We start from the raw sequence: 15,011 nt of genomic DNA, 5'->3' as shown, positions 1-15,011 counted from the left end.
TCGTTTCTGTGCGAGGGCTTTCTCTAGTTGTGACAAGCGGGGGCCACTCTTCATCGCGGTGCGCGGGCCGCTCACTATCGCGGCTTCTCTTGTTGCGGAGCACAGGCTCCAGACGCGCAGGCTCAGTAATTGTGGCTCACGGGCCCAGCTACTCTGCGGCATGTGGGATCTTCCCAGACCACGGCTCGAACCCGTGTCCCCTGCATTAGCAGGCAGATTCTCAACCGCTGCGCCACCAGGGAAGCCCCCTATCTTTTTTAAACAGAATAAAAATGTACATTGGATCTTGCCATCCCCTCTCAAAAGACCTTTTAATGATGTCTTGCATTCCTTGGAACTCTGTATCTGCCAAAGACTGGAAACAACCTCAATGTCCATCAGTGGAGCATTGGTTAAATAAGTTATGGTTCATCCAGGCACCAGAATGCCAACGGGCCAAGTACACTCATGTACATGGAAGGAAAGAAAAATATATTTCAACTATACTTCAATTAAAAAATAAATAAATAAATAAACTGAACTTGTACTATCAAAAAAAAAAAAAAAGAGAAAAAAATATAAAGCAGCTTGAAGGGTCCCAGAATATAATCCCCACATATATAAAACTACTGGAAAGGATGTTTACTAAAATACTAACAGTCGTTACCTAAAACAGGGGTCAGCAAACCATGGCCCGTGGGCCAATTCCAGCCCACCACTTGTTTTTTTTAAATAAAGTTTTATTGGCACATAGTTCCACCTATCCATTTACAAGTTATCCATAAGCTGCTTTTGCAGGGTCCAATACTTGTAAGAGACATCACATGACCAGCAAAACAGAAAATCCTTATCATCTTGTCCTTTTTCTCCTTTTATTTATTTATTTGTTTGTTTGTTTTTTATGTATTTATTTTGGCTGTGTTGGGTCTTCGTTGCTGCACATGGGCTTTGTCTAGTTGTAGCGAGCGGGGGCTACTCTTCGTTGCGGTACGTGGGCTTCTCATTGCAGTGGCTTCTCTTGTTGCGGAGCATGGGCTCTAGGCGCGCGGGCTTCAGTAGTTGTGGCGCACGGGCTCAGCAGTTGTGGTGCATGGGCTTAGTTGCTCCGTGGCATGTGGGGATCTTCCCAGACCAGGGCTTGATCCCATGTCCCCCTGCATTGGCAGGCAGATTCTTAACGACTGCGCCACCAGGGAAGTCCCCATCTCGTCCTTTAAAGAAGAAATTTGCTGACCCCTGGTCTGTATGATGGAATTTGGGGTAATTTTCTAATTTTAATATTTAATATATTTTATATTTTTGTCCATGGAAACAACGCTTGTTTCAATTTTTGTTCTGTCTTGTTTGGTTTTCCCTAGATGAAAACGAACTGGCTGTTTTAACTCGGGAGAATCATTTATACTATGGTAGCCTGGGAATCCTGTCAAGTTCTCTAATCAAAGTAGGTAAAATCCCGGTGCTGCCTGGTTGGTAAGGAATAATGGTCTTCCTCTCAAATGTCTGATCCTTTTTCTTTTTCTTTTTCTTTTTTTTCTTTTGTCTGATCCTTTTTCTGAAGAAATTGCTCTAGTTATTAAAATAGTAATAATATTTTTAATGGCAATAGTGATAATATAACAGTAACTTTAATTAATTTTACAACTGAAGAGTAGGTGCCTCAACAAAGTGTACTTATGACTTTGCTCGGTTTTTTGGTTTCTTAGGGTTTGGGTTTTTTTTTTTTTTTTTGGTCTACCTTCTTTAAATATGAATCATAAGAAAAAGGTTAAATCCTCAAAAAAGAATGAGAATCAGCTGACCTCAGAAGTCATTTTTCTCTTAGTTTGCAGACCAAAACATCTGGTCCGAAGAGGCGGTCCTGATGTTCACTGACGTGGGGATGCTTGAAATACTGACCCCGCTTCCTGACTCAATCTTTCCAGCTTTTGATTTCCAGAAGTGCCCCGTGAACATCCAGGCGATTCTCATGGATCCCCAACTCCAAGTTGATGTCTGCAAAGTATGTGGTCGTGACTCTGTGGATTAATTTCCAGAAAGATGTTAGAGTGTCCATTTCCAAAGGGCCTTTGAGTCCATGGTGATCAGTGAAATGAAAAAAAAAGAAAGGCAACTGTGCCATGTACAGTTTATCGATAAAACACACTTTGTCTAAAACATCCTTTTATGAGATGATGGTGCTAATAGATGGGAACAGGTTTTTTTCTTATTTTCTTTACTTGCCACAGTAAAAATGTCAATCCCCAGCCCTGAGCATTTTCCTGTGGGTCTTTGAAATCACGTGTCTGGCATGTCTGGGAATTGCTGGTTTTATGCAAAGTGCAGGAAAACGAAAGAAAGAGAGAATGAGAGGGCTTCCCTGGTGGCACAGTGGTTGAGAATCTGCCTGCCAATGCAGGGGACACGGGTTCGAGCCCTGGTCTGGGAAGATCCTACATGCCGTGGAGCAACTAGGCCCGTGAGCCACAATTACTGAGCCTGCGCATCTGGAGCCTGTGCTCCGCAACAGGAGAGGCCGCGATAGTGAGAGGCCCGTGCATCGCGATGAAGAGTGGCCTCCACTTGCCGCAACTAGAGAAAGCCCTCGCACAGAAACGAAGACCCAACACAGCCATAAATAAATAAATAAATTTAAAAAAAAAAAGAGAGAGAGAGAATGAGAGATAGAGAAAGGAAGCAACAGCAAGGCTTTTATGCAAGTATTTGGCCACTGAAACTGTTCTGAGAAAGATGGCGTTAGCAAGTAGTGTTTCCCCACCAAGAAAGACAAAGCGACTATGTAGCATATCTAGATCCTATGGATGAAAGCTGAAATAGTTGTGAGTCACAAAAATAACACAGTATTGGATAATGAGCTACAGTACAAAATAAATATACACGAGTCCATACCAATGTAAATAAATGACTGAATAAATAAAGGGATGGGAGACACCTCTCCATCACAGAAGAGTTCCAAATAACGTAAGTACATACTCTCCCCTCCAGGAGGTGGCGTTGAATGCCCCCTGCCTGAGTGTGGACTGGCCTTAGCGATTTGCTTTTAAAGAATAGAGTCTGGACAGGGTAAATAGCCTGGCAGACGCCGCCTTCACCAGGAGACCAGGATGCACACAGGCAATCATGAGTCCTGTTGCCAGGACAGGACGTTTCAGTTAATCTTGTCATTCCTTGCCAACCCCAGACCTGGAATCAGAAGCAACTTACTGGTTCCCCTCCTAGCACGGCAGGCAACCAACCCACTGTCTTAAAAATGGGATAAATAAAAGGCACGATGCAAGCATTTCTCCTCCTCTCCTTCACACCCTTCTACTGGGTCAGCAAATAGCACAGGGAAAGGGTCTCTTTATAAAATTACTCCAGTGAATATATGAAAACAAAATGATAAGGTATCACCCTGTGGCAACCCCAGCGTCGGAAAAGAGAGACAGCGGGCCGTTACGTGCCACCTATGGAATATCAATCACCCGCTGGGTCTTGCCAACTCGATCCCACCCTAATCTGATGGATCCAGCCACCAATCTGCCAAAAAGGCAGAGCACATAGGAACGTGTGTCCATCTGCCCCAGGAAAATCCAGACGGTGGGAAATCTACAGGTCCCACGGTCTGCGTCCTTCAATGACGTCTAGAAATGAAAAGGAAGGGGATGGAGGGGACGCTGTGGATTGAAAGAGACTTAAAAAGACAAAATGTTCGCTAACAGAAAAATTATATCATCTAGGAATGCACGCTTGGCAATAATTCTAGGAAGAAACGCAAGCAAGGAGGCAATTACTGCAGAAGTCAGGCGGGGAGTGGAGGGGCCAGGGTACTTCTGGAGAGAAGAGGGGCTGTGTCCGGGGTGGGGGTGGGGGGCGGAACCTTGAGGGTCTTCTGCGGGTGCAGGGTCTAGCGGGGAAGACAGTGGCTTGAGTGACAGCCCAGGCTGCTGCACCCCAGAGACTGGAAGGTTCCATCCCTGGGAACCCCCTCCTGCCACTGACCACTTGCCCTGTAGTTTGGGGAACAGAGGCTTGATTTGATTGATTGAATGATTGACTGATGGATTTTTTTTTTTTTTCATTTCTAACTAGGTGGAACTTCTGCAGGGAGAATTTGAAAATAAAATGTATACCATTGATATGAACAGTGAGTTGGAGCTGACGGCCCTCATGATACCCCGGCCCAGCACATCACCAGTCCCACTAGTGAGGACACTTTATCTGCTTGACAAGTGTTGCTGATACCTGGCACCCCTAGCACCCTTGGCCTCACGTCCTGTGCCCACAATTCCCAGGCTCTGGAAATTCCCTGGCAACCTCCCGGAAGAAACACTCACTCAGGAAGCCCCCTAGAAACTCCTCTTCCTCCTCAACAGTGTCCACGTGCCTGGCCGCGGCTGTCCATGTGCCGGCCCAGCCTCCTTTCCCACTACCTCTGTGCCGGCTCTCCACCCTTCTTCGGAGCTGCCCCAGAACCTTTCCAAAAATGCCTATTCCTCTCAGCTCAGCCAGCGCCGGCTTCCCTCCTGGAGGGGATGCCTGAAAAGCAGTGGGCGTTCCTGGACCTGAAACCCACGTGTCCAAGCCTGGACTCTTGGGCGCAAACAATCAAGCTGAAAACAGGGGGGTGGACCAGTGTAAGGATTCAAGGGGATGTCTAGCCCGCTGGGACCAGGGCCCGCGAGGGGGCGCCAGGCTGGCTCTGGCTCTTGCCTTGTGCTCTCTCATCACCCCCCCTTCCCCCCGCCCCGCAGGACGGGCCCCTCCGCGCACCAGGGACAGTTCTGGGTCTTGCAGGGCTGCAACCCCAGGCTGTCTGCACAACGGGACTCAGAGCCACAGTTAGGGGGTGTGGATGACACGGGGGCGGGGGTGGGGTGGGGTGCGCATTTGGGGATGGAGCCGGCAGCTGCTTTTGCAGAGCAAGCTGGGTCTTCAGTTTGAAGGGGGACTGGGGTCACCTGTGGGTGCGCCCTCAGCTGCTCCCCGCCACGCCTGCTGGCGCCGTACAGCGCGTGCGTCTCCCATCCCACCCCCAGGTGATGGTGAGCAACCCCCATTCCCTGGGGCTGCAGGCTGTCATCTACGAGGACGGCTACACCTACGACGGGAACACCAAGCACAGACTGGTGAGCTCGCCCCTCCCCCTACCTCCCCCAAACCTGGATCAACGGGAGAGGGGCTCGGCCTTGACCGACTGGGCCAGGTCCAGCCACCTCACGGTGTCCCTCATTGGACCTCCTTCCTGCTTCCCTTCCTTACACACACCCAGATAAGGTGCTGCGGAATTTTGAGGGGACACAGCCCCTGCCCCTCCCCCACCCCAGGCAGGCCGCAGTCCCCCAGAGAGTGAGGGCATCAGGTGTCACACAGAAGGGGCAAGGAGGATGTGGCGGGGAGCCTGACCCACCCGGGGAGGGCATGAGACCTGAGTTAGCTGGGTAAACCCAGGCATCAGGAGGCAAACCAGGGCCACCGGGAGGGTCTTGGCCAAATATGGGTGTGGGGGATCCACAGGGCAGAGCCAGGCCTCACAGTCACACCAGGGAGTTGGGACTTGACCCCAGACCACAACAAACTCTTTGGATCAGAGCATGTCACATCACAGCTAAGTAGGAGGGGAAACTAAGTCACACCCCACTGTGGGTCCCCAGGACAAAGGCAGGGAGCTTGGAGAAGGGGGGTCATTCCCATGAGCTTCCAGAAGCCTTTCACGGGCTTAGAACCAGAGGCAGGCTGGATGGCTCCCGGGTTCCTCCTCCCAACACCCCCATCCTGACCTCCATCTCTCCTGAACCCTGATTGTGGGACCACCCTGGGCTGTTCCACTGTTGTAGTTGCATTTTCTCTCTTGCTTCTGCAGAACATTTCACTGAGGCAGCAGCAGCACTGGGGCAGGGCTGACCCCAACTTCACCTCCAGGTATGTCATCACCCGGATGTGGTTGGGTGGCCCCAGGGTGTCCCCTCAGCGGGAGCCAAGGAATCAGGGCTGAGATCCAGACTCCCCCACTCCAAGGGCAGTAAGGCAAGAATGATTAAACTCTTACAGAGAGACAAATACCATACGATATCACTTATTTGTGGAATCTAAGCTGTGACACAAATGGACTTATTTATGAAATAGAAACAGACTCAGATATAGAGAACAGACTTGTGGTTTCAAAGGGGAAGGGGGAGGGATGGGTTGGGAGTTTGGGGTTAGCAGATGCAAACTATTATTATATAGGATGGGTAAACAACAAGGCCCTACTGTATAGCACAAGAACTAGATTCAATATCCTGTGATACACCATAACGGAAAAGAATCTGAAAAAGAATATATATACAGGGCTTCCCTGGTGGCGCAGTGGTTAAGAATCCGCCTGCCAATGCAGGGGACACGGGTTCAAGCCCTGGTCCGGGAAGATCCCACATGCCACGGAGCAACTAAGCCCATGCACCACAACTACTGAGCCCGTGCTCTAGAGACCGCAGGCCACAACTACTGAAGCCTGCGCGCCTAGAGCCCATGCTCCACAACAAGAGAAGCCACCGCAGTGAGAAGCCCGCTCGCGGCAACTAGAGAAAGCCCACACGCAGCAATGAAGACCCAACACAGCCAAAAATAAATAAATAAAATAAATAAATTTTTTTAAAAAAGAATATATATATGTGTATAACTGAATCACTTTGCTGTACAGCAGAAATTAACACAACTTTGTAAATTAACTATACTTCAATAAAATAAATGTTTTTAAAAACTCTTTACAAACGGTAGTTTCTCAAAAAATTATATATATGTAAAAGAAACAGCTTGTAAATAACCTCTGAATCAAAGAATTCAGCTCAAATATATTCAGAGAAAAAATGTATAGCCCAAGCACTTTTATTATGAGGAAAAAAAATGGACCTAGTGATAAATAAACTAAATATTTAACATAAGGAACTAGGGGGACAACAAAAAGAAATTATGGGAAGGGAATGAACCATGGTTCATTCAATCTGGAATGTATTAAATAGAGAACAAAAAGACAGCACAGAGTCAAGATGTAAGATAAAGCTGGTTCTTCAGAAGACACCACAATCCTGATGGAGAAAAGACAGAATTAAAATGAACAATAGGAATGAAAAATGAAAATAAAAGTATGGATACCGAACCTGTTAAAAGAACAATGAGAAAACATTATATGCAGCTAGGTGATAATAAAACTGGGGCTCAGATGCTCTTTTCAATAAGTAATTATATATAAATTAACAAAACTGACTCAAGAAGAGGTAGAAACTAGAGGGAGGGTGGTGCCACCATGTGTGAGCAGACGTTCTTGGTCAATATTCTGGACGGACTGGATGAACAGGTGAATGAATGAATGGAGAAATGGATGGATGGATGGATGGATGGATGGATGGATGGATGGATGGGTGGATGGATGGGTGGATGGATGGATGGGTGGATGGGTGGGTGGGTGGGTGGATGGGTGGATGGATGGATGGATAGATGGGTGGATGGATGGGTGGATGGATGGGTGGATGGATGGATGGATGGGTGGATGGGTGGATGGGTGGATGGATAGATAAATGAATGGGTGGGTTGTCGATGCTTTTTACTGCAATAACACACACTCCCATTGCCTTGCAGCATAAAGAGACCCACAATATCAACCATCACTCTGGACATAGCCAACAAAGAAATTTCATGCTTGGACCTTAAGCCACTGGTATGACCAAAACTTCTGTTGTCCCATACTCTTTGTCCTTAGTGTTAAGACTGATGACAGCAGGCCTGGGCTGGCTTGTCCCCTAGGGGCTGGCTAAGCTCACACTCAGTTTCTGGAAATGGAGGTGATTCTGCCCTGGTTGCCAAGGTCACTGCCCCTTCCCCATCGTCTTCCCCCAGGGCTGTGCCTCAGGACTCACCAACCTCGGAGCAGGTGTACTAGCTGGGGGTTATCAGATGGCGGGACCTTAGCGGTGCCCCATAGATCAGGCAGGCTCTTAGGGCTTGACTCTGTGAGTCCCAGGCACCTGGACACCGCATTGCGACCCAGGCGCAGGGTTTCTGGTCCCTGCTGCATCAAGTGCGCCCCCTCGTGGGCTTTCATGGTGCGCTCGCTGACCGGGGTCAGCATCCCCATCCCTGCCTTGTCTCTCCCCCCCACATTCCCCCGCCGCTGCAGACAGCCCTCATTTCAGTCGGTTGTGACCTGGAGAAGAAGATCGTCATTCAGAAGTGAGTATGTCGATATTGGGGTGGGGAGGGGAGAAGTGGGGGGTGGCGAGGTGGGGAGTGGGGACTGGATGAGATGGTCACCATTACTTCACAACTGCTAAAATCGGGTGGCACTACTCTGTCTGCTTTTGCATATGTTTAACATTTCCATAACGAACAACTCAATAAATAATCCTAACAGATTAAGTTAGAGTCTACAGTGGGTGGCTGCCCCTCCCCCACCGACTTGGTGAAATTTACATGTTCTCCCTGCTCCCTCATCCTTTGCTCATTCCCTTTCTCCATTTTAGTCCCTGAGTTCCTCATTTTGATTAAAATTGCTCAGAGAGGGCTTCCCTGGTGGCGCAGTGGTTAAGAACCCGCCTGCCAATGCAGGGGACACGGGTTCGAGCCCTGGTCCGGGAAGCTCCCACATGCCACGGAGCAGCTAAGCCCGTGCGCCACAACTACTGAGCTTGCGCTCTAGAGCCCGCAAGCCACAACTACTGAGCCTGCGTGCCACAACTACTGAAGCCCGCACGCATAGAGCCCGTGCTCCACAACAAGAGAAGCCACCGCAATGAGAAGCCCGCGCACCTCAACGAAGAGTAGCCCCCACTCACCGCAACTAGAGAAAGCCCGTGCACAGCAACGAAGACCCAATGCAGCCAAAAATAAATAAATTAAATAAATAAATTTATAAAACTGCTCAGAGATTTTGGGTTTAATCGCCTGATGAAAATTTGAGGAACTTTGCCTCCAGGATCCGTAGTTACCGCAGGGAACGCAGCCATGAGAAACCAAGAAAAAGAAAGGAAGAACCCCTGAAGACTGGCCAAACTGCCACATGTTTTCCCCTTAGGGTGGTGGTGTACCAGCAAATGGGCAACAGCCAGTTCTGGGGGAGCCCTGATTTGTAGCATTTGCCAATTCCCATGGTGTAAATGCTCCCATGGAGCCTATAAATCGCTACCAAAGTGAGTCTCTACTGGCTCATGAAACTCCTGAGGATATAACAGCTGGCTCTCGGAGCTGGTAAAAGCCAGCCTCAGCGCTCCACTGCATGGGGCAATAATAAAGTCAAGTGACGGTTTTACCAGATTTTCTCCCCAAAAGGGAAACGCTTTATTGAGTCAATAAATGATGTATCAGGGACTTCCCTGGTGGCGCAGTGGCTAAGAGTCCGCCTGCCAATGCAGGGTACATGGGTTCGAGCCCTTGTCTGGGAGGATCCCACATGCCGCGAAGCGAGTGAGCCCATGCGCCACACCTACTGAGCCCGCGCACCTAGAGCCCGTGCTCCACAGCAAGAGAGGCCACCGCAATGAGAGGCCCATGCAACGCAATGAAGAGTAGCCCCTGCTCACCCAACTAGAGAAAGCCTGTGCTCAGCAACAAAGACCCAACATAACCAAAAATAAATAAAATAAATAAATTTTTAAAAAAATAATAAATAAATAAATAAATGATGTATCAATATTTAGAACATATGGCAGGAAAGTCTTTAAAACAATCTTTTCAAAGCTGCTGCCATGAAGAGAGTGGGAAAGGTATTTGCCACACGTGTAACTAAAAAAGGACTTGTATCCAGAATTTATAAAGAATTCCTACGAATTAGAAAAAAAAAAAAAAGACAAACGTATAGAAAAAATGGGCAAAAGGCTTGAGCAGGCACTCCCAAAAAAAGGGGGGGGGGAAGGCTGATAAACACAAAAAGGTGCTGAAAAAGTGGTCAATTTCAATAGGAAAATGAATATGAAAGCTACGTTAGAGACCGATATTCAGCACAAGCATGGCAGAATTGACAAAGCCTGGAAGGTAGTACTATAAGGATGGGAACCCCCTGGCAGCCTCAGGAACCCCCAGACATTGCTGGTGGGCATGTACATTCTTCGGCTGCTTTGGAAAGCACTTCTTTCCACCAGCAAGTCCACTCATGCACATCTGCACTGATCTAGGTTCCAGAATGTTCTCAGCAGCATTATTCTGAATAGCTCCAAGCTGGAAGCAGGCCAACTGAAATGTCCATCGACAGAAGGATGGGTAAACCAAGTGCAGGGTTTTGATACAACAGAATGTCACAGCAGTGAAAACAAACGGGGCAGAATTGCCTGGATGGATCATACAAATGTGGGCATGGAATCAAAAGAATACATAGCATGATTCTAGTCTTAAAAGTCCAAAATCAGGGGAATTCCCTGGCAGTCCAGTGGTTAGGACTCTGCACTTCCACTGCAAGGGGCACAGGTTCCATCCCTGGTTGGGGAACTAAGATCCCACAAGCTGGGTGGCACAGAAAAAAAAAAAAAAAATCCAAAATCAGGCAAAAATAAACTAGTTAGCCCTTGTATCTGCAGGTTCCGCATCCGCGGATTCAACCAGCCAAGGATGGATCGTGTTTAAGTTCGTTGTCGGTTGAATCTGTGGCTGTGGAACCCGAGGATACAGAGGCCCCCACTATGGGACTTGAGCATCCTCGGATTTTGTTATCTACGGCAGATCCTAGACCAATCCCCTGCAGATACCAAGGGATGACTGCATGTTGCTTAAGGATACATGCACAGATGGTAACAGTACAAAGAAAAACAGGGAAAGGATTGTCTCAAAAGTCAGGACACCCAGCTCCCAGATCTCCACGTGTAACATCATTCTCCAATACAAGGAATTAGGGCTCCTTGGCGAAACGGCTGATTCTAGGCCAGGCAGGGAAGATTCAAGATGAGCCTGGAGCATCTTGGAGAACAAGAAAGTAAGAAAGGGCTCAAAATCCAACCAGTGCGGAGATAACATATGTCAAAGGGAACAATTCACAATTCTTTGGTCCCGCATGGGTTCAGGAAGCTTCTCACCATCTTTTGTTGCTCGCAGTGAAATCTCAGCCTGTTACAATGGCGTCCTCGACCCCGTGGCCCTTCAGGACAACTACAGCTACATCATTGAGAGGTGAGCCCCCCCCACACACACACACATGACCATTTGGTGTGCATGAGCCAAAGGCGAATCAAGAATCATTATTTAAATTTTTATTTATGTATTTGGCCGCACCGCGCCAGCATGCAGAATCTTAGTTCCCCCACCAGGGATTGAAACCCCCTGCAGTGGAAGCTCAGAGTCTTAACCACTGGACCGCCAGGGAAGTCCCAAGAATCATTTTTAAACCATAATGGAAAAGAAAAAAAAATTTTTTTTGAAGAAAGGAATAAAAGAATCATTTTAAAATTGATACCCTGCCAATTGATATCCAGCCCACAAGGAATCCGAGGGAGCGAGCAGACAGGTAGGGAAGGTGGCTGGGCCTTCAGGGAATCAGTGTGATGTGGCAGGGCCCCTGGCCCAGGTCTGCCCAGGCTCTGCCACCTGCTGGGCCAGGCTTCAGACCCCTCCCCAGCCTGCCACCAGCTCCTGGAGCCTGGTCCCCTGTTCATCCCAGCTAGCAGAGTTGGCCAGACACTGTCCAGCCAAGGCAGAAGGGGGTGGCCGGCCAAGGTGACCCCCTCTGCAGGGTGGCACAGAGAGCCCCTCCCACACTGGTGCATACCACCAACCCCCTGGCATGGGAAGACACTCGTGGGTCTTATACGACGTGACCCTCCCCCCTCCAACACAAGCCAAGAGTCCGTCCCCCATCCAGACCCACGGCTGAGACAGAAACTGGCGCTGCAGGACTTGCCAACCAGTGAGGCTGCAGCCAGAGCGCCCGGGGGCATGAGAGTGTGTGAGTCAGGGTCTCCAGAGAGAGAGAGGCCACAGGATGTGTGTGTGAGACAGAGAGACACAGAGAGACAGAGAGACAGAGACAGAGTGACAGAGACAGAGATTTATTTTAAGGACTTGGCTCCCGGATCGTGGAGGTCTGGTGAGTCCACAGTCTGATGGGGGAGGCTGGGGGCTGGCAGCTCAGGGAAGAGTTGCAGTTCTAGTTCAAGGCCATCCGCAGGCCGACTTCTTTCTTGCTGGGGGATGCCCATGTTTGTTCTACTCAGGCCTCCAGCTGCACCCACATTAGGGAGAGCACTGCTTTACTGATTTCAGTATTAACCTCTGCCCCAAAGAAGAGCCTCACAGAAACACCCAGAATCACATCTGACCACAGTCGAGGTGCTGTGGCCCAGCTAAGTGGACCCGGAATGTCAACCACCGCAGGGGCCCCAAGGTCATTTCGACCATGACTCTGAATCCCCCGTTCAGACACGCCTCCATGAACGTGACCCCATGTGCAGGGAAGAAGCGGGGCTGTGGATGGGTGGACGTCCGGGCGCCTGGCGGGAGCTCGCCCATGTCTGTGTCCTGCTCTCCCACAGGGAAGCCTACGACCCCAACTTCCGGGGTCAGAAGGCCACGGAGGACCTGGAGGTGCCTTACCACTACGAGAAGCTGGGCTGCCCCATCCTCGTCTACTACGACACCCCATGGAAGCCGGTGGTGGAGCTGTGAGGACCCACCCCCCAGTCCCCCACCCCGCCAGCCCCCCGCCGCCCTCACCATCATCTCAAGCCCCCAGAGCCGTCTCCACCCCTTTGCTCTGGCCGCATCGTCTCCCTGCCTTTTCCCTCCGTAGCTCTCAGCTCACACATCCCCTCCCCTTCCCCGTCTTAGCTAGGCGGCCTTAACAAAACACCACAGACTGGGGGGCTTAAACAGCAGACCTTGACTTTCTCACAGTCCTAGAGGCCAGAAGTCCAAGTTCAAGGTGTGGGCAGGCTGCTTCCCCCAGGGCTCTCTCCTTGGCCGCAGAGGCTGCCACTTCCCGTGGCCTCAGGGCCCACCCTTATGACGTCACTCGACTTCGATTGCCTCGTTAAAGGCCCACCTCCAGATCCAGTCGCACTGGGGGTTAGGGCTTCACATAGGAATTTGGGGGACACATTTCAGGCCGTGCCACTCGCTCTGCCCCCTTCCGTGGATTCTGTCTTCCTTCATTCCGTCCCCATCCCCACCCCGCCCCCGGCGGACCGCTGCACTAAATAGTTGTTGACGGACTGAACGGCAGCAGAAGCCACTCACAGGTGGCAACACTTAGGTTCATTAGAACGTCACGTGTTAGCTCCTCGTGGCCTCAGTCCCACACCCAGGTGAGACTGTGGGCCGGGCACGCCCCTAACTCAGAGCTGCCACGTGGTGGGGTGCCTGCCGGCCTGGGGTGAGGAACAAGGGAAAGGTCCCATCAGAAGAGGGTAGTAAGCCCCAACCTGGCAGGAGACAAACGTGCATCCAAAAATAAGTTTTAGGTTTTGTTTTTTTTTTTTGGCTCCCGCGTCTTGCGGGGACCTTAGTTCCCCCTCCAGGGATGGAACCCGGGTCCGCGGCTATGGAAGCCTGGACCCCTAACCACTGGACCACCAAGGAATTCCCCCCCAAATAAGGATTTAGAACAACCCTAATTCACCGCCCTAAATGTATACCTCTGGAATGTTGGCAGGTGTCAAAAAATAAGCAACCCCCAGTCCCCAACCCCGACCCCGTCAGTGTCCTGTCCCCACCTGCCACTGCATATCCGCGATGACTGCCCCAGAAGTGTCAGCCTGGTGGGGGGGTGGCCCTGCCCTGCTCTGCCACCTCCCACCACCCCCAGATGGTCTCACAACACAGCAGGGCCCCCAGCCTTCCCCCCTCCCGCGACGGCCCCCCAGCAGCCTCGCCTGTGCTTGGTGTGTCCCAGGTGGAGGGAAGGAAAGTTCCAGGAGGTGGTCGAGGCCGAGTACGTCCTGCTGGAGGTGAACGGGCTGTTCACGTACACGTACTCCCTGACGGCCAACATGGCCCTCTGCAGTTCCCAGCCGCAGAACTGGACCACCATCGCCAAGACGGCCGGCGACAAAGGGCCCTTCGCCTGGGACCGAGAGGTAGGGCCTGCGCTCTGATTATTCCCAAAACAGGTCGCAGAAGGCGACGACTGGTCAGGCCCACTGTGTATTGGGGGCCGACTCGGTCTGTTCAGGCTGCTGTAAAGATCACCATAGACCCTGCGGCATTGGTTTCTCACGGTTCTGGAGGCTGAGTCCAAGATCAAGGAGCCAGCAGATTTGGTGTCTGGTTCCTGGGTGGTGCCTTCTGTGTCCTCACACAGCAGAAGGGGCGAGGGAGCGCTCGCGGGTCCCTTTATAAGGGTGCCAATCTCCTTCAGGAGGGCTCCACCCCCAGGACCTAATCACCTCCCAAAGGCCCCGCCTCCTAATACATCACCTTCTGGATTAGGTTTCAACATATGAATGGGGGGGGCGGGGCAGACATTCAGTCCCTAGGTGGGGCGTCAGGGGATGGAAATGTACGACGCCCAAACTCTTTGGGAATCTCTCCCAAGGGAATCGCAGACGATCGGAGGTGTAGGGACGAAGGCGCTCATGGAGCACACTGCTGATGATGTGCAAAATTCTGGAACCATCCAAATGCCCATTATTTAAGGGGCTGATTATATTTACGGTCCGTTCTGCTCAACGAGCGTTTCTATCACGAACGTTGGTTGGTACACGATTGACAAATAAGGTTATGGTGTCAGTGAAAGGAAGACATCGCATTGTTCCTCTGGGGGTGGGGGGGCTTCTGGCGCATATTTATTAGTTTCCATCCACTGTCGGCCTCTCAACGCCAAGGGCAAGAACACGGCGCAATGCGGCCACGTCACCAGCAGGGGGCGCGCGCTCTTCTCGCCCAAAGCCGGTTCCAGCGCGAACTCCTGGCTCCTTAATTTTGTATTTGCTTTCCTAAAAGCCCGCAGCCTCACCCGTTCCTTACACCCCATTCCATCGAGTGAGTTTGGTCATGTATTTTGGTTGGTAACGTTGGTTTTATTTATTTTTTTAACCGAGGTGAAATTGACATAACCGATAATGAACGATTTTAAAGCGTGCAGCTCCTACAACTCGGGTATG

The 15,011-nt window shown here is 50.5% G+C and overlaps 1 protein-coding gene across 1 annotated transcript in view; it reads left to right on the top strand.

The window, feature by feature from the left end:
• Positions 1 to 15,011, top strand: part of CATSPERD (cation channel sperm associated auxiliary subunit delta) — a 42,511-nt gene that overhangs the window by 21,909 nt on the left and 5,591 nt on the right. The window contains exons 11-20 of the mRNA XM_068534993.1: positions 1,338 to 1,420; positions 1,802 to 1,978; positions 4,048 to 4,161; positions 4,995 to 5,084; positions 5,819 to 5,877; positions 7,573 to 7,651; positions 8,111 to 8,163; positions 11,011 to 11,085; positions 12,444 to 12,572; positions 13,802 to 13,985. Of these exons, the coding sequence (XP_068391094.1) occupies positions 1,338 to 1,420; positions 1,802 to 1,978; positions 4,048 to 4,161; positions 4,995 to 5,084; positions 5,819 to 5,877; positions 7,573 to 7,651; positions 8,111 to 8,163; positions 11,011 to 11,085; positions 12,444 to 12,572; positions 13,802 to 13,985 (1,043 nt within the window). The remainder of the gene's footprint in view (positions 1 to 1,337; positions 1,421 to 1,801; positions 1,979 to 4,047; positions 4,162 to 4,994; positions 5,085 to 5,818; positions 5,878 to 7,572; positions 7,652 to 8,110; positions 8,164 to 11,010; positions 11,086 to 12,443; positions 12,573 to 13,801; positions 13,986 to 15,011) is intronic.

Source organism: Eschrichtius robustus, chromosome 2, assembly GCF_028021215.1.
Source record: "Eschrichtius robustus isolate mEscRob2 chromosome 2, mEscRob2.pri, whole genome shotgun sequence".
NCBI classification, from domain to species: Eukaryota; Metazoa; Chordata; class Mammalia; order Artiodactyla; family Eschrichtiidae; genus Eschrichtius; species Eschrichtius robustus.
The sequence above is the reverse complement of the archived record's forward strand: the minus strand, read 5'-3'. Positions and strand labels throughout refer to the sequence as shown.